Source organism: Python bivittatus, unplaced genomic scaffold, assembly GCF_059951505.1.
Source record: "Python bivittatus isolate LINGU-HERP-01145 unplaced genomic scaffold, Pbiv_v1 ctg000060_np1212, whole genome shotgun sequence".
Classification (NCBI taxonomy): Eukaryota; Metazoa; Chordata; class Lepidosauria; order Squamata; family Pythonidae; genus Python; species Python bivittatus.
In genome coordinates this window covers 14,377,156-14,397,179 of record NW_028277044.1, presented here as the reverse complement: position 1 = coordinate 14,397,179, position 20,024 = coordinate 14,377,156, and the positions used below count along the sequence as shown (strand labels likewise).

The 20,024-nt window shown below is 36.1% G+C and overlaps 1 protein-coding gene across 8 annotated transcripts in view; it reads right to left on the bottom strand.

The window, feature by feature from the left end:
• Positions 1-20,024, bottom strand: part of ARHGEF7 (Rho guanine nucleotide exchange factor 7) — an 88,207-nt gene that overhangs the window by 44,477 nt on the left and 23,706 nt on the right. For all 8 annotated transcript variants that reach the window (XR_015795396.1, XM_088136521.1, XM_088136516.1 and 5 more), the window contains exons 3-8: positions 15,143-15,227; positions 12,954-13,084; positions 11,898-12,099; positions 9,134-9,222; positions 3,329-3,423; positions 2,401-2,496 (exon numbers count right to left, since the gene is read on the bottom strand). Coding sequence is in view for 7 of the 8 variants with exons in the window: in XM_088136521.1 (XP_087992647.1) it covers positions 2,401-2,496; positions 3,329-3,423; positions 9,134-9,222; positions 11,898-12,099; positions 12,954-13,084; positions 15,143-15,227 (698 nt within the window). In the remaining variant the exon portion in view is untranslated. The remainder of the gene's footprint in view (positions 1-2,400; positions 2,497-3,328; positions 3,424-9,133; positions 9,223-11,897; positions 12,100-12,953; positions 13,085-15,142; positions 15,228-20,024) is intronic.

Genomic DNA, 20,024 nt, shown 5'->3' with positions numbered 1-20,024 from the left:
ATCCTTGAAGTTCTCACCAGGTCCATCTTAGTGATTAATCTCATCTACAATGCCAAAAGTATTCCAATCCCAAATTCTTTAAGGGCATATAAATAAAAAACAAGACTTTGGCTCATTAGCTAACTGGCCACCAGTACACCTGCATTAATAATTGTGTAACTGGTATACAGCCACATATCCAGCTCTGAAATGGCACACCTGAAATGCTGATTTTTCTGTATACTGTTGCAAAAAAAGAAAAAGGGGAGGGTTTCAGTATAGACTGTTTAAGTTTGCAGAAACAGTCATGCTTAATATCAGCCCTAAATGTTTGTTTATATTATTTACTTGGGATACATGTGATGCTACCAGTATGCTAGAGAACTATAACTTTTATATATATATTTATTCTTGCAACAATTAAAATGATGGTACTTTCAAAATGAACGTTATATTTTAAAATTTCAGATGAAGAATCAATGTTATAGCAAATAAAATTTCTTTTAATACTAAAAAATTAAGAGTTAACAGAAAGGTGTCTCAAAAACAGGTCTGGAGGATTCATTTTTAAGCTTATATTATGAAGCAGCACATTTGGGACATAACATTGCATTTATATGAGAAGAGCTGCAGTGGAAAACAGTACATAGTTGGTATACAACTTCTGTAAGAATAGCACAAATATCTCACAACTACCCAACAAAATGGATTGTCAACAGAAGGGAACATTTTTCCCTATGTGGTGGGCATATGTGAAAAAAATGTGCCCTTGAAGATCATCCGGAAGCTACAATTGGTCCAGAATGCAGTGGCATAGGTAGTTACGGCTGTTTCTTGCCATGCCTAGGTACCGTCACTCTCCACAAACTGCACAGCCCTACGTGACATAGAACCAGGTTATTTGCAGGACCTTTTTCCCAATTACATCTGTGTGCCCCTCACACTCCAACGGGTAGGGCATACTCCTGGACCCATCTTTGAAACAATATCATCTTATGGGACCCAGAGGCATGCCTTCTCTATGGTGGTGCCTGCCCTCTAGAACAGTCGCCTCCCCAACTCAATTTATGGCTGGCTCCAACCCTGCAGGCCTTTAGAAAGGCAGTGAAGACGTGGCTCTTTCCTCCACATTTGGATCAACACGAGCGAAGTTCTCATCTGGCGACATTTAATAAATTTCGATCCCCAATCACCTATTAATAGTTCTATATGTTTTTAACTAGTACTGGTATTTTGTTTTTGGCATTTTTGTTAATGGTTTTTTATATGCTTCCCAGTCACACTGTCCAAGTTGGGTGGAAATGCCATCAATCAATCAATCAATCAATCAATCAATCAATCAATCTTCGACAGTGGAAGTTCCTGAATAATTTAACAATTGAAAATAGCATACTAAGGTATGGTCAATTGCTCTTTTTGAAAAAGGAACCAACTGAATGTTTACCAAATCTGAAAATATTATATTATTACATTTATAGCTCTAATTTTAATGAATCTTGTGATCTATGGAAACTATGGATGAACCTTGATTTATGCTGTTATTGGAAGTAAAATAAAAGTAATTTTAAAAGTTAGTGACAACACAGAAACTACAATGAATAAAATAGATATCATAAATTTTAGGTACATACAAGTAGTCCTCGATTTACGACCACAATTGGGACTGGAACGTCTGTTGCTAAGCAATGCAGTCATTAAGTGAGTCGCACCTGATTTTACAATCTTTTTGCTATGGTCATTAAGCAAATCATGCAGTTGTTAAATGAATTTGGCATCCCCCATTGACTTTGCTTGTCAGAAGCCCCCTGGGAAGGTGACAAATGGCAATCACATGACACTGGGATGCTGCAACTGTCATAAATACATGCCGGCTACCAATTGCCCAAAATTTGATTACATGACCACAGGGACACTCCGATGGTTGTTAAGTGTGAGGAACAGTTGTAAGTTCACTTTTTACAGTGCCATCATAACTTTGAACGGTCATTAAACAAATGGTAATAAATCGAGGGCTATCTGTAGTTTTATAGCTGCTCTGACATTTTGTTTGTCTGTTTCTAAGCACAGTAGCCTCAAGCCACAATAAAACTGAATTTGAATTTTGTATCATTTTTTTTTAAATCAAGTTTTATGGAGGAGTACAGAAATGGCTTTACAGAAAGCATCCATCAGCCATTAGGCAAATACCAGCTTAGCCCCAAAGGGAGGAGGGAGTGAGGAAAAAACTCAAGATTGCCCTGCCTTGATTCACTTGGTATAAGAGGAGAGAGACAGAATCTCTGTTATTCTTACAAGTTTCTGTTATTATACCCTGCAACAATAAAGTAGAATTATAGCTGTCCTTGTAGAGTCTGCTTCCTGACCTGGCCTACCTCAAAGAGCTGACAAGTCTCATTTTTGACTAGTTTATATAATACTTACTTAGTGCATTCTTCTAAAGACTGTACAAGCATTTGTTGAAAAGAACTAATTTCTTCTAGGTTTCCCATTAAATATGAAGTATCTGCAGAGTTTAATCTGTAACCAAGAAAATAAGAATATTAAAACAAAGTATTTCTAAAAAAAATAGCAATATCTTCCTGATTAGCCTTGGCTGCCAGGGAGTTGTCTCTTGTTTTGTTGCACACTTATCAGTCCTGCCCCTTGCACAACACAATACAACAGAGCAATTCCCACTGACCATATATTCTAAGACATTTTCTCCTCTCATTCAGGAAGTTGGCTGCTATCTTTCACCATAAAATAATCCATGTAAGCAGTACATACAGAACTGCAGGAGAAAGTGTGCAATACCTCAAAGGTTAGAAAGCAGGTGGTACCCATAGCATAGTTTAACTTGCATAGAGAACTAGTCAAGTCAGAAGCAGCCAAACCAACCCATTCTGTGAACAAAATAATTCAGTAACTGAGCCAATGCCACCCAAAGAACAGAAAGTGGGAAGATGGAGTAGTGATAGATAACCAACTCTTTCAAGAATGGCAGCATATTATATCTGTGTACCCTTCTGTCTGGCACTTTTCTAACAAACTGCTCTCTTTCACTAGCAAGCTATTAGGAGCACACAAGCTATTACTACTGAAAAAAATATAAATGCTACTAAAAAATGTTGTAAATAAAATCTTTTTTGAGTCAAACTTGACTTCCAAACACATCCATGAAATTTTCTTGGCAGCAATATAAAAATTATTTGCCATTACTTCTTCCAGGATATGTTTAGAATTTCCCAGGCTAGCCTACAGTTTTTGTGCTTCCTGGTGATCTCCAATGCAATTACTAACCACATCTACCATTGTTTGGCTCTGGATCTCCCACCTAGCTCTAACATTTTTGATGGCCAAACGCACTTACTTTTCACTAGTTTGTAAGGGTCGTAGATAGCTAGAAAGCATAGTCTGTAACTCCTTAGCGTATTCATTTTCTGTTTCCAGAATATTCTGAAGCACCTACAACATATAAAACTTTAAATCATAATGCTACAATTACAAAGAAAAAAAAAAAGAAGTGTTAGACATCAAGATTCTTTGAAAATGTTTTATTCTTCAGAAAAGGCTATAATGGGAAAACGTGCAAATTCTCAAGGGTATGCAGTGAATAGAAGCATTAGAAAAGAGATAAAAATTAGAGGAATGAACATAACTAAAAAGTAAAATAAGTGATTTGCAAGCAAAAGTCTCAGGTTCAGATAGGCCTGGGAAATCTGAAACCCTGGAGAACCCATTGACAGATGATGTACAGTAGATGGATCCATAGTTTGATTTTGTATAAAGAAACTTCCTCATAGAAAAAGCTTTGCATTTAGATGCATTTTAGTTACTTCAATCAATCAATCATATTTATGGCCAAAAGGGCCAAAAGATTTTAGTTCCTTAAGGCAATGACGGCTAAACTTTCCTAATTAGTGTGCCAAAAGGAAGTTTACTGGCTAAATTGTCCTATTTACATTTAGAAATACAGGTAGTCCTCAACTTACGACTATTCGTTTATCGACCTTTTGAAGTTACAACAGTGCTGAAAAAAAGCAACTTTCAATTGGTTCTCGCACTGACAATGATCGCAGCATCCCCCAGTCACATGATCAAAATTTGGGTGCTTGGCAACCAGCATATATTTACAAGAGTTGCAGCGTCCCGGGGTCACGTAGTCTCCATCTGCAATCTTCCCAGCTGGCTTCCAATAAGCAAACTCAATGGAGAACCAGTGATTCATTTAACGACCACAGTGATTCGTTTAATGACTACTGCAAAAGATGTCGTAAAATCGGGTACAGTCACATGATGCCTCACTTAATGACTGCACCACTTAACAATGAGTTTTCCAGTTCCCACTATGGTCATAAGTCAAGGACTACCTATAGTGCCATGTTCTGCAGCTTTTGCTCTGGCTTTGGTGTGATATTGGTATAGTCTATTTATTACAGGTAGTCCTCAACTTACAACCACAGTTGGGACCAGATCTTCCATCATTAAGCGATACAGTCGTTAAGTGAGTCATGCCCAATTTTACAAACTTTTTTGCTGCAGTCAATAAGCAAATCACATGGTCGTTAAGCAAATCCGGCTTCCCCCATTGACTTTGCTTGTCGGAAGCCACCTGGGAAGGTCACAAATGGTGATCACATGACCCCAGGACACTGCAACCGTTGTAAATACATGCCAGTTGCCAAGCACCTGAATTTTGATTATGTGACCACAGGGATGCTGTGAGGGTCATAAGTGCAAGGACTGGTTGTAAGTCACTTTTTTCAGTGCTGTCATAACTTCAAACGGTCATTAAATGAATGGTTGTAAGTCGAGGACTACCTGTATATTAAAGTAAGTTAAGAATTGGACTTGTGCCCTCCAGGGCACAATTTCAGCAATATTCAATCTGAGGCACCAGCAATACAAGCGGATGGTTTGAAGACTCCAAATTTATTGTCCTGCTCTATTTTACACTTTTATCAGCTCAGAATTCTATTACTGCATCTTAAGGACATAATTCGCAATTTAAAAATTAAAAATAAACAATCTAGTATCTAATATTTTGATAACATCAATCAAACGGGATTGGTCTCCCAGCAGACCTATAATCTTCAGATGTTATACAATGTGGCCAATTTATAGCCTGCTTGGTATATAAAACAGTTATTCATGCCTGTATGAAAACCTGATGAAACAAGGGACAGGCTGAACTATTTAAAACTGAGAATTTGTGGATTCTTTCATTAGCATTGCTGAGCTCAGTTTGGGGGCCTTGAATAGGCCTATTCAGTTGAAAAGGGGAGGAGGAAGGGAGACTATTTCTGAGTTCATTCTTTTGTTGGTAACTTGACTCCTGCCCCAAAGATTAAAATGTCTCCATTCTGCATGAAGCACTACGAATGACAGATGTTACAAAGAACCCATAAACTATGAAAATAGCCAGTTTCAAAGTGCAATACGAAAAAGATGTGAATACCACAAAAATCAGAAAGATTAGTCCATTTAAATTTTGGAAAGTAAAAGGCAACAGCATACAATCAGCAAATAAATTACTGGAAAGAAAGTTAGGTTAAACACCAGAAAAAATCAGACAATGGTTCCCAGTCCAAGAAGAAATTAGGCAAAAACTGAATTAAGTTATGGGAAGAAGAGTCTAAAACAAGGCTCCACCAAGCAACTCATTCAGTAAGATTTTCAAATACTACAAATATTACCAATAAAGGTATGCTACTGATACACACAGTGTTGTATGTTATGTTTGCACAGATCAAGTTGCTATTTAGAGACATTAATCATAAAAAGCATTGATTTAAATGTGTTTTCCATTCAACTAGATCCTTTTAAGGGTCAATAAATGAGTGTCTTTGGAATTTAAAATAAACCCAGTTACCCTCTCTAATCTGAAAAAAGCGTACACAAATAAAACAACTTAATACTGTAGATAAATTAACAAAGACAATTACATTTTAGTCAATGTAAACTGCATTCTCAAAAAAGGGCTCAATTATTTATATCACCTTTACCTTTTCCACGTTCATAAAGAACTGCTGAAAAAAGCCTGTATTAATTTTAGAGTTCGTACAAGCATATTTTCTTCAAAAAGTAAGACGTGTTTACTTTTTTCTCTCTATTTTAGATAGACCACTTATTTATCTCCAATGCAGAGAAAATTGTGAGCACTATGTGATTGCAGCAGTAAAACTGCAAATACATTAGTATGGTACATTTACATAACTGCACTTAATAATTTCTAATGTCCCCATCACATGCTTCTACTCTAATAATCACCTTTTTCCTCTTTCCTGTTTTCTGTACATTCTGACTGCTACAAGACCCCATAAGATTCCAAACCTTATTTTGAAAAGTCCATCACCAGTTCATGAAACTAGGTACCAAAATGTGGACTGCTTTCACAGACATGGTAACCTTTTACAATGTGAAATATAAATGAAAAGCACAGAGAATCAATTCAACCAGTGTGAGCGATCCAGTCAGAAGGCACAGAAAAAAATAAAGTACATCAAAAGTTCATTCACTCAAGGCCCGGCTACTTTCCCTAAAGCAAAAGCTCTCACCACAGCATTGCTTTAAAACTGAATTTCTTAAATGAGTCTTCCACTGTTAGGTATATGGAAACTGAGATTTATTTCACCAAAATATGAAATATAAAATGTATTCCTTAAAGATGAAATTAACTTTGTCACGCCACATATTTGGGAACTATTGCTGAAAACAATGCTGCATGATTATTCCCCCCTCTACGTATACTGCATTTATGTCTCCACCCATGAATCAGAGCAATCTTTTAAAAATTCTAGCTTAAACAGAATTGTATAGAATGATTTAAACCAAAGATCTATAAGTAATTTTTGGACTTGTGAGCACATTTCACATTTTGAAATAACCCAATGCAGAATTCAACTGAGAGCTTTATATCCAGATTATTTAACATTAACCTAGCTGATATTAGCATACCAGTTTCAAAAAAAGAAGCTAGAAAAATAATTATTGTATACCCAAAGTCATTAACCTTAGTTAAAGTCTTAATTCCTGGGGCACTGATCACTGCACCCACTGTTTTAGCTCTATAAGAGACATCAAAGAGGATGCCCAGATGAGTTTTAGCTTTCTGGAAGAGACCTGCTAAGCACCAGCAAGCAGGTCTCCTGAATGTAAAACACCCACTATGGATTTTGATGCACAATCTGCCATATGGCAAAAAGCATTAATTTGTTATTTTGTCAATCACACGGTCTCATTCTAAAAGGCTACGGTGAGATTTTGCTATACTCCGGCAGATGTTGAAGAAAATATCATTATTTTCTGCTATCAGAAATGTGGTGCAGGTACTATAACCTGATGTTTAATCATCACAAAAGAAGACACAGTGAATAAACTGTTAAATACAGAATATCTGTTTTTATCCCTCTATGCCTACCAATATCTTATTCATCTTTTTTTCCATTTTAAGATTATACAGTTAATGCTGGGTGATGAACTAAAAACCCTTTATCCTTGCAAAGCTTTCCAATTTTGGAATAGGTGGCAAAGATGGTGGATTTTGCTATGGTTTTGCCACATTCTAAAATAAGGCTGGAAATGCAAAAATAATCATAGATAATTCTTAGTGAATCATCTGGATCTTCAATTAGCAAAAAAAGATTATGCTAAGAAAATGGAAAACTGTGTACATGGGTTATCCTGATTATTAACCAGTGCATAGACCAGAACTATTAGTGAAAGGTTTAATTAGAATCAGTATAATATTCCATTGTATCAACAATCCCTGGTGCTGGTTCTCGGGGCATTTCTAAAATCTTCTGAGCTAGTAAGATAAATACAGATAGGATTGTAAAGGTAGGCTCATCCTATCAGAAAAATGGGCCAAGTCCACTAATTACATCAAAGGAGTTGGCATGGAGACAGCCTTTGGGAGCACAGGCCAAAAAAAAAAGTAAAAAAATAGTACTAAAACAAGTGAAGTAAATCAAAGCAAAATAGTTGATGCCAGTAGTATTGATACAGTAATGATGTGATAATGATAGCTTTGGGACTGATGGGGAATACTCAAGAGGCAGAACAGCTAGTATAGCTCTGAGTATGTCCTATGATGCCAATTTAGCAGTACTGGGCTTTTAAGATAGTTTAAATGCAATATTATATATGTATCAACAACTACCCATAGTTTTTTCATAGTGATATCTATTTGTTGTATCCCACTCTCAGCACTGTTCAAAACGGACTCAATACTGTAAGTATTAGAACTGACAAAGACAAAATGCAGTGAGGGAGGCAATCAATCAAGATTGTATGTTAATCTTGGCCTCTGCAACTAATAGGAAAATGTTGGGGAACTTTGTAATACAGGTAGTAGTTGGTGTGGACATCTGTAAATTCAACCTTGACTGCAACTTTAATGCCCCATTCACAGAGGAATGAAGGAAGTCTTGAAGGTAATAGCAGTGAGTCAGTTCAGTGAGCATTTGGCCAAAAAAGCAGGAATCAGAGATACAGGCTGTATTCATCTATTTGAGTGACTTATTCCCAGAGCAAGAACATTTCCAGAGTGAACCCTCCAGGGCCATTAACCGAAGATGAAAGAGAACTCAGAGATATAAGTGACAAGCAAAAAAATGGAAAATGGAAAATACAATGAGAAAGCAGAAAAAAACCAACTAAAAAAGTCATGAGGCATACGACTAATTTCAAATACAGTTCACACAAGGCAGCAAATTCAGCACTTAGATGAGAACTTATCTGGAATATAAAGTGCTCTCTGAAATGGAGCAGGTCTACTTCCAGCCACTCCCCTATAAAATACTCCTGACCAGGCTCAAACCCATTGCCACATGAGATCACAGGGAAATATGGGCTTTCTAACAGTGGACATAAGTATGCAAGATATTATTTAGCATCAGCCTTCAGTAATTAGGTTATAATATTTAAGGCAGGTCTGTAAACACATGACCTGTAGAATACACAAACAGGAGATGGAAATGGGTGCCAAGGCTTCTGGATTGCAGAAACAAATGACAGATGACTTGGCTGACCACAAAACAGGCACTTCTTGTTTTAAATTGTTAAATTGTTCAGCTCATGCAAATCAAGATCCTTTGGAAAAATACATCAACTTCAATGATACCAGTCTAAACAAAAATCAACTGTTAAATAAAATTCATATAAAATCACTCACCACATTGTAATAGCTTTTGCTAATAGCAGATGTATCGAACCCTTTCGGAGGACTTTTCAGGCTTCCTGATTTGGGAGAGACAGGTTTTTCTGAAACAAAGATTATTTCAGCAATAAAATATAATTTAATATTTTAAAACCTGATACTCCAACAATGCCCTTAAGACAATATCCAGACTGATCTGCTTGAAGTTATATACTGAACAAATGAGTGGCTTGGGGCCCAGTTCACACAATTATGTCTGGACTTAATAAACTATGTCAAAACCTTTTTGCCTATGCACTCCACATTTTACTCTTCCTTCTGTTTTCCAGTAAGATCCAATAAAAACCAGGAAAATTTTAGTTAACCTGTTTCTCATTATATTCCATCCAGAAAAAAATGGTTTCTAAGTTGAGATATAATAGGAAGCTATCGTTAATTGAAGGAGCAAAGAGGAAAGATAAATGAAGAAGTCATGTAGACAGGCATAAAACTTTTTCCTAGTATAACTTATTTAGTCAAAACAGGTTGTCTGAAAAAGTTAATCAGGTCAATTCAGCAAAACACAATTTCAAAAATCAAAACTTTACATGATAAAGCACACAAGTATTTGGTGATTAAAAACAACATACTTGTCATATTGCACAAGTATCCCTATATAAAAGTCACTACAAAAAAAAATCTACTTTAAGGATGAAAGTACCTGTTATCAATTAAACTACCTATGTTTTTTTTTAACATTTGCAAGAACCAATGCTCATACAAAATGCATTATGCCTCCTCCCCCAGATTTAAAAAAACCCTATTGCAATTGTAACTCTTCCAGTTTTTAGGTCACATTATATAGTTATTCAGGATATATAATATTGCTTTTTTTATCAAAGAAATGTCCCTCATTCCACACAGAATACATCACTATCTTCAGAACTAGGAAGCTGATTGTGAAAAATTATAATCCATCTGGAAAAGTTAGAGGGGCAGAAGGATCAATGGCTAATTTCCATTTAAAAGAAAGGTCCAGCTTTTAAAATTGTTTGGAAGAATCAGTTCTTAATTCCAATATGTGGGGTTCTAGTGGACTTGCTGTATGTCTAGGGTCTTTGTGATAATGCCTGTAAAACGTCTTTCCCATTTTCATTAAAAATATCCTTTACCTAGCAACAAGCAAACATTTCAGAGCTAATTGCTGGTGTCCAAAATGTCCCAGAGCTCAGGAATGAACTGGAAACCAGCAGCTAATGTTGAAGCATACCCTTTCTGTTATAATGAAAGAAAAAAAAGGTCTCCACTGTTGCAGGTAGACCTACAGTACATGTATTAGATGACTGTGGAGAATGGGACCAGCACAATCACTCCTTGAAAGATAGTAATAAGAGGGAAAAAGAGGAGTGTCTTCAGAGGACTGGCCAGTCCAGTGACTCTGTGTGATAAACAAAATGTAAAATTCACAACAATGTAGGTAAACAATACAATAAAAAAGAAACAGCAGCCAAGTGTAAAACCTCAAATAATAAAATAACCAACCAGGCCTCACCGAGTACCTGACCACCTATAGGAACTTCTCTTGGGGGGGTGCTTTAGAATGGCTTTTATATGCTCGCCTATAGGAAACTGATTGCAGACCCCACTTCTATCTTGTAAACAGGCTGTTAGATAAGTTACTTGACTTTCTTGTCTCCCTAGTTTACCTATTTTTACTGGCCTTGCCTACCACCACAATACTGTAAATGCTCCTACACAGCAGTCATTTTGTGCTGGTGCAACAACACTTTCTCAAAATTCCTAATGTGCCCTCTGGTCAGGTATACTATTTATATAGGTTATATATGCAATGCAGTACATATGTGTGTTACATTGCAATGCAATGTCAAACAAGTACCATGCTCTGCCATGTGTACCGAGGCAGATAAATCCAAATACATTATTAATATAAATTAATATTACTCCACCATACTGGTATTTCGAAGGGCCCTAAAGTCCTGACTCTTCTCCCAGGCCTTTGGTGAGGACAACTGATGCTTCTTTCTTCCTTTCTTTACTCCCCTCCGGGTTTGTTTTCTTTGCCATTGTTGTTCTTTTGTCTTGTGCTGTTTTTTTTGTATTGTTCTTTGTTTTTAAATGCTTTTAACAACTATAAATTACCCAGAGTCCCTGGGAGTTGGGTGATATAAATATAAATTTAATATATTATAGTTGGTCACACAGTCAGCCAGATGTTTAGGCTGAATTTGGCATTTTTATCTGCCTATCGAGTCTTTCCCAGGGACCTGGGATAGGCAGATGTTGTTTGATGGTGTTAAAGGTATCGTCGCAGGATATAAGCTGTTCCAAGTAAAGCTGTCTTTTGCAATTGACTGAAGGTGATTTTGTCAATGCCGATGGTCTTCAAGTGATGCTCCAGATGTTTTGGGATTGCACCCAATGTGCCTATGACTATTGGTACTACCTTTGCTTTCTTTTGCCACTGTTGTTCTACTTCTATTTGCAAGTCTTTGAATTTGGGCTTTTTCTCCAGTTTTTTTATCTTCTATTCTGCTGTCCCCAAGTATTGCAATGTCCACTATCCAGACTTTTTTGTTTTTCTTATCAACAATTGTTAAGTCTGGGTTTTTTTTGTGGTAGGTATTATTATTATTATTATTAATATTAATATTATTTGCCCATTGGAGTTGGGCGGCTAATAAATTCAAATTAAATAAATAAATAAAGATGCATTTTATACCCTTGAATAGTTACCAACTTTATTTAAGGTCATTGGGAAAGGCAGACTCTTGAAACTCACCACTGGATTTTACTTCTCGCACATAATTGCTGGGGAACCATCCTGTTTTGCCATTGTGAGTTCCTTCCCACCAGCCTCCTTCTTCTACTCTTGTAACATGGATAATATCTCCTTTTGTAAAAGAAAGTTCATCTTCATTTGTCTGTTGAAAATTAAATTTAGCTCTTACCACTAGTTGGTGGTTGCTGTTATCTGTCATATCCTAGAAATGATGAGACCAGTGAAATAACAAAGTTTTAGGTACTTTTCAAAAGAACAAAATATTTAGATAAAAATTTAACTTAATGAGTTGTAAGGAAAAGCTAACACACTTGCTTCTTCAACCTACATGCATATGTGATTCTATAATTTTAAAAAAATTATACAATCAGCCTTTCAAATGTATATGATCCTAAGTACATACTACTTTGATAACATTAACTGCATTAGAACTAGTTTTAGAGTTCTACATTGTATGGCAGGGCAAATCAAGCTGATAATTATTTGAACAATATTAACATTTTGCCATAAGACTGGCTGGTTCATGTGTATCAAGCAGTTTATATAAACACATTTGGATACAGAACTGTTGCTGGTTTGAACTGGAATAACTTCAGTTGCAGTTGAACCTGAATTGGAACAGAACCAACAAATATACCACTAGTAAACTGATACAATTAAGACTGATTTAACACATTAAGCGGAGGAGTATCCTTTATATATTAAGATTTAGGCTGATGAACAGTAGCTCATAATGAACATGGTGACAATACAATTGTCATGGCTACAATACAGAAGTTCTAGGACTCTCTGGCTATACTCCAAAACATTGGTTTTAAAAGACTTAAGCATACATTGATATATTGGGGTGTTGACTATAATCCATCTCTATACAGCATCTGAAGAGATATTGTTTCTCATTATGTCTCAAGAAATCAAGAAAAGCAAAACAATGTAAAACAAGACACTTACCTTAGGCGAGAAGCACACTATCAGCTATTAATCTGAGTCAAGCTTTTCATTTTGCAGCAATAATTAAGGAAAATAAAAAGCTATTTAAAATGTGTTAATACTTACCAGACTTCTGTACTGGCCTTGAAACAGTTTTGAAGTTCTACTATGTAAAGACTGGGATCCCAAGGAATCAAAAGACTTTATCCGGTGAGACGATGGCCTTGCACACACAGAATCACTCCCTAAACCAATATCTGGAAAAAAAAATTGGCACATATACATGTACATAACATTTAACTTTTTACCTATTGCTTTACATATATTGTTATATTTATTTTAGGAAATATGCTTACATAGATATAGGCTCATTTAAATTTAGCTATCATTCCCCAAATTTGTAAATTGGATGTCCTTCATGGATATGCACTGCACCCCAAAGGGCACTATATGCACCAGGGAAGACACAGGACGGGAGGAGATCTCTGTCAAATGGAGGGAATTCAACAAGTATCCAGAAAAAAGCTCCCTTTACAAACGAAAAACCACCACTTCCTAACTTTTCAAAAATAGCTATAATCTAACCACAGACTATGCCTACTGCCCTTGTAAAGTTCGTTAAGGCGGGAAGCAAAAACTACTGCATAGAAATAACCCTGAACCCCACTGGATTTAAGATGGACATTGCCTTGAGCCTCCAGCTTAAAAGGTGAATAAAAACTGGTTTCCTTATAAAGTAGCTCTAAACCCAATTTCTTTCCCTTTAAAATACCCAAGTTAGTCTGCAATGCAATTGCCCTTTCACAATTCAAAGGATTAAGAAGAAACCGACTGCATATCCAAGTATGCAATACAATCTTTATAGTGCTTTTTCTAGAACAGTCTTCCTTAATAGTGTGCTCCCTCCAGATGTGTTGGTATGTTGACTCAGAATTCTGAAATGTGTTGTCTAATATCTGGAGAGCACTGGGTTCATAATAGGTACATTAAAACATACCCAACTAATTTCTCAGGTTAAATTAAAAAAGAATGCTGCTTCTATATGGGGTTCTCCTCATATGAATAAGGAACAAAATCTGGGAATAGCAAGGAGAAATGATACTCCAGAAGAGTAAATTACACAATTCATTATATATTCTTTATTAGTCTAAATCAGACTACCCCAATCCAGCAGTCTCCAGATCAATCAGACTATAAATCCTATCATTTAATCAAGACCTGAGCCAAATAAGAAGTGATGGGTCATCTAACACATCTGGTATTAAGTTGGGAAAAGCTAATCTTAATGTACAGCCTATCCTTCCCACATTCAAGCCATCTGAACTTTCAGCCTCCATTCACTGTACGAAAAAGCACATGCTACTGAAACCAATGCGGTTTGTGTACGCAAAGCAGCACTTAAATATATCAAGTACAGTAGTCTCTGAATCCATTTGCAACTTATTCTGCCTTCCCCTTGGAGGGCAAAGCTTAGAATGTTATCTATAACTCTGGCTGCATGGAACTAGGAGAAGGCAGTAAAAGGTGAAGCCACTCTCTGCTAGAGCTGAGCAGCACTCCTCTGACAGCAAATGGGTGCTTCAGAATAGAGGCGTCACAGATGAAACACCTCTCTGCAACTTCTGAAATCAAGGATGTCTTTCCCAGGATTGTATAGCTAAGTGATCCCAAGAAAAGGCACAACCACTTTGAAGAGTTGCAGACAGATGCTATGTTGATGCTGTCATGTGCTCTGAAGCACCTGTATCCCTTTGAATCTGAAGTACTATATAGCTATTAACTTTGTTGCTAGCATTAGCCAACTGAACACAGCATCAGCGCATTTGTTTTCTTTTAAAAAAAGGATATTCTGCTCATGCCCAGGTAGGTGGCAGCATCTAGGCAACTTTGGCTGATCTCAAAAAGTTAAGCAGGACCAGACTGGGTTAGGGTTTTGAAGGGAAGTCCCAGGACTACAATTTTGACTAGAAATCAAAAAAGTCACTTTTGTATTCTTGCCAGGAAAATTATACAGAAGTCACCATGAAGTCACCAGGAGTTGACTTGGCCTCAAAGGAGAACTGACTTTACATTTTGCAGCTCGCAGATCACTGGAGAGTCAGACAAGGGATGTGGGAGAAAGTCAATCCCAAAAGTAGAAAAGCAAATGATACGGAGTAACATTCTGAGAAATGTAACCGCAGTTATTCAAATTTGAATCATACAAGCTAAAGGAGGAAGGAGGAAAGGTTATTACATTAATGCTAAGTAACTGAAAACAATAAACTTCTCCCAGAAAACTATAAAATATATCTATTAAATGGATTTCTATTTACCTGCTGTTACTTTATTTAGTGCAACCAAGGAACTGAGCACTTTACTGAAATTCTGTCCTTGATAGAGATCATTTGCATCAAAGGTCTAAAAAAAAATCATAGTCTCATTATAATCTAGAAACAAGATCAACACTTTTTTGAAAGGCCTGTAAATATATTAGCTTACCTCAACATTTGTAGTTTATGTTTATATTACTTGCATACACAAATCATTTTAAGCCATGGTTTGTTTTAACTACAGTTTGAAGTTGCACAAGCCTGATTCATACTCAAAGTGATAAAACACAATTTAAAATCCAGAATGACTAGGTTCAAACACTATGCCAATCCCAGATTAAACAATCCATATTTATGATGTGTCAACCAGCAATGAATTATATGGGACCTTGCAGAGCTGTAATTGTTAAGAATATCAAACTTATACTGGACAGATCTGGGCTCAAATCCCAGAACAGGCAATTGAGTGATTCAGATCATCTTAAACCAGGAATGGGAACTTTTCCTGGCTCAAGGGCTGCATTAAAGTACTTTAAATGTAGGTGAGGGTAGGCCCCAATCCTAGATATACACGTAGGAAAGGCTTGATTTTTCCCCAGCAGTTGAATTTTTTCTTTGTTTAAACAAAGAAAACACTTTTTAGGCTTGCACCACATCTGTTTTCCATCATCAGACAGTAGGAAATTGTGCCATCAGTTTTCAACAGCAATAGCTAGAAGGGCTCCAAGGCTTGCAGGTAGCCCTAAGTCACAGGTTGCCTCTGCTCAAAGCCATACATAATGTGGCTTGCTTGAGTTTCATTTCATCTCTTGTACGATCCCATCCTTTGTAGTTTGTAAACCACAGTACAGTGAAATCTCATTTTAACAGACATTGTGGGAAGGGGATGTCCATTATTTATGAAGGTCCATTAATAGAAAAGTATGTTATTTTGGCAATTATCATTTGTATAACGATGTCATGTATGAATGGAGGCAACTGTGTCTTATTCAACACACTGTGGTTAAACAAACAATGGTTTAGAATGTGTGAATCCAGAGAGCTGTCATTCTGACAAACCTTGGAAGCTTATCCAAAGGATAGCATATCCCATCTAAGCTCCTTGAAGAAAGGATAAAAAAATATCTTTTCACATTCAAGAACTGCAAAAACTGTATGTTCAATCCATGTTGTTTCTCTTTCACATTTTATCTCAGATATTAAAAAGCAATCTTATGAAACATGAGTATGACTCAAACCTATGTGTATGACAATACAACCAAGCACATAGCAAAGAACACATTTGTGATGTTTCTCTTATGTGTGTTAGCATACATATACATCTATGGGAGGAAAACAATTTAGGCTTTGTTCCCACTTTTTAAAAAAGACATTTATATATTGGCAGGTTTACATGCTTCTCCAATCTTTGTCAATTCTAATGGGTTTCATACCCTAGTTCTGTAAATAGGATTAAAACAATACATACAGAAAGCTGAATAAAGAGTAATTAGTTCCACCTTTTCACATATGAAGAACTGAAATTCCTTACTGGGGAGAAAGGTAATCACCTCACAAGAATGCACAAATTATAGAAAAAAACCTGTAAGATTAATTTTATAACTTGAATGTTTACTCATTATGTAGAAGCTGGAAAACATCCTTTCGAATTCAAGGTGCTATTTTTCTTTCTTCTTCTTTTTTTTTTTTTTACAAAATATGAAAGTGCAAATGAAATAAAAATTATTAATGCACCTTAAGTACAGTAAATGAAACTTCAGTAGAATTGGCAGCATACTTTGAAATATCTGCATAATGGAAACAATTAAAATGGCATTGAATAGTATTTACTTCAATGCCACTTTAATTACTTAAAAATAAAGCAAAATTAAGTTAAAGAACATTATTGGTTAGGAAATGCTAGCAATACAGTAAGCTTTTTGTTTTTTGAAAATACATTTTATACATACTATAAATACCAGAAAAAACAAAACTTCTATTTTTTTCATTCCTATTAACTATTCTTAATGATAATTTGCCAACCAACACATAAATGAAAAATCTTAGTTTAGTGTAACCTAAATCCACTAAATTAAAAATTCTGAGAGATGAAACAGAAAGCTTATTGTACTGTACCAGGATGCATAAAATAATAGTCAATTCTATAACATCTCCCATTTCTATGGGTATGCAGCCCCTCCCACGTGTGCAGCCAGATTCATTCATTTCCACATGCATAGCCTCTCCGATTTCATAATTCAAATGCTGCCTGCTTTTCAGAACATTTTAAAGCAAAATCTTTTGTAACGTGCTAAACTATCTATATAAAGAACATACAGTATTACATACATGCATTATTACTCCATTTCATCTCTTCATATATACTTTGTTGTAAAGCAAAGTATGTAAGCGGTGTAATTTATTTTTGCACCTCTGCCACATCTGGTACGCATACCCACATTTTGCTACACCTCTAAGTAAGAGAACAACATCAAAAACAATAAAACATCACAAATACCAAGTTTAACATCAGAAACAAACAGCCATGGCTTGAGAGAGACAAGTTTTAATTCCATTAAGTAAACATACTCAACAAAAAAAATATTCTGCAGAGATTCTTCCTAAACATCTATTAAAAAAAGGAAACTTCAGTTGATTTTTATTTATTTTTTTAAATCCAGTTTCTGGATCCGTGTTTCAGAAACTCTTAAACAACTTTATGCAAGATAAAGGCAAAAAAGTCCTAAATCCAGAGAGACATTTAAAATGAAAATTTTAAATAACAGAAACTATTTAAAAACAAAAGAATTTTTCTAAAATGGCAAGGGGAAAAATGGATTTAAACTCACCTTCATTGTAAATTCTCACTCAGTAACAGTTCACTAAACCAGCATTAAAAGAAGTCATGAAAAAACAGGATGTTAAGGGGCTTATGTTTCCTGTCAGACTGAGACAATCTGGCATATTGGAACAAGTTGGCTCACCCCAACTGAAGCATCATCATCATCATCATCTGCATTCTGCACCTAGCATGCATTACTCAACAGGAAAACAAACAGGATGAAGGATGGGGGAGGGAAGAGCAAAGTATGTATACGTACTGTACTGATTATACAAAAGTGATTTTATGATGTATCAGAATTTTCTTTATGTAGAACAGTAATCATATTAACAGAGACAAGTATTTCAAATAACTAATACCCAGGTACTCAAGATCATACCAAGAAAGGCATCCCTTTCTTTGTATCACAGAAATTGCATTTAAATATATGTATGCTCTTCAGCATACAGATGAAAAGTAAAATGAAATGACCCTCCCCCCCAAAAAAACAGAAACACAAGAACTGTAGTTGCTTCTCAGGAAGCAGAGCTGGGAAGGCTCTGGAGTGCTACCTACAGATCCTTCTGGCCAAACTGTATACCAAAAGAACTAAGTAGACTATCTGGGTAGAAACATCAATTCCTAGAACAGAGAAGTGGAACAGACCATAATGGAAATATCCATGCTCTTCAGTATAGTTGGGAGAGTTTCAGCAGAACATCCTGTAATATTTATATTCAAAATGTGACTGGTTGATAAAACATATTACTGAGCATCCCCATGCATTTCTTTTTTTTTCCTTTCCCATATTTCTGAAATCTCAATTTCAAGACTGATTGCCAACTTTAAAGTAGAATATTTTGCTATTATATAGGTAGGAGCTGCCTCTGTTTTGGACTTGAATTTTCACGAGTCACTTTTTGGCATGCCCAACATTAGAGCATCTAGCATCTGTCTTGAGGGCAGCAGATCCCCTACTTCTGTATGGCGTTTTAAAAAACAAGAATTCTTGTCCCTCATTTATAACAAGAACAGGAAGGTTTTTGGTTTGTTTGTTTGTTTTTAATTTCATAGCACATATACCCCTTAGGATATTTGAGAGCCTGGGAAGCTAATTTCTCACCACTTCACAACTCACAATCTCAACCGAAACCACAGAGTAGACCTTCTCTTTGGCTCATTAATAACTAATTCAACTTGTTTTCAGTGTTACATAATGCCAACTTTCTTGGATTTTTTGCATGGATAGTACCAAGAAGCACTGTTCTGCAGAATTCCAATTCTTCCCAGAATTGGATTCTAAAATCTGGTGTAAAGAGACTTACCCTCTACACTAAGGCTCCCTGGGTGGAGAGTGCTGCGGTATTCTATCTTGCCTCCTATGCTTTACACCTACTGTATATCAAAAAACGTTTCCATTTTTTGTCTATTTACAATAGTGAGAGAGAACTGAAGTCCTTGAGATTGTGCTGAATTGCAAACCTGAGCATCCCTATGAGCTGCTAATTCATCAATATCCAAAGGACCACAGATTCCCTATCCCTGATTTACATAACAGACTGCTAGATAAGATCATCCAAAGATGTAAGGTACAGAATCATGGTACATATCCCTTATTTCAATTCTAATTTTACTCTAACAGATGGCTGGGACAGGACAAATGTGTGTATTTATCACAAGAGAAAAATGCTGCTGATACTGCTGTCTGATCTGAGTGTAGTCATACATGCTGGATAAGGCTATAGCTGCAGGTTTGCATTTGAGTTTATTTGTTGTAAAGCAAGGTAGCCCGGAGCGCCTTCTGTTAGCAAAGGCTGTTTGGCCAACTGTATCATTTGCTAGAGATGTAGGACTTGCCTTGATTTCTAGGCTAGAAGGTTTTGATGCTCTCTGAGATCTTTCTCTGGAGGAAAAAAGCTGAAAATCACAGCCTCGTTAACATGTGATGCCAGGGTAAAAAATCTAGACAGAACTTCCTCCACTCTAATATTTCAAGCCCTACTGTGTTCTGAAGCTTATTATTGCAATATGACTTCAGTTATGACTAAGCACAGAAGTATACTGTATGACAAACATTCAATAGGT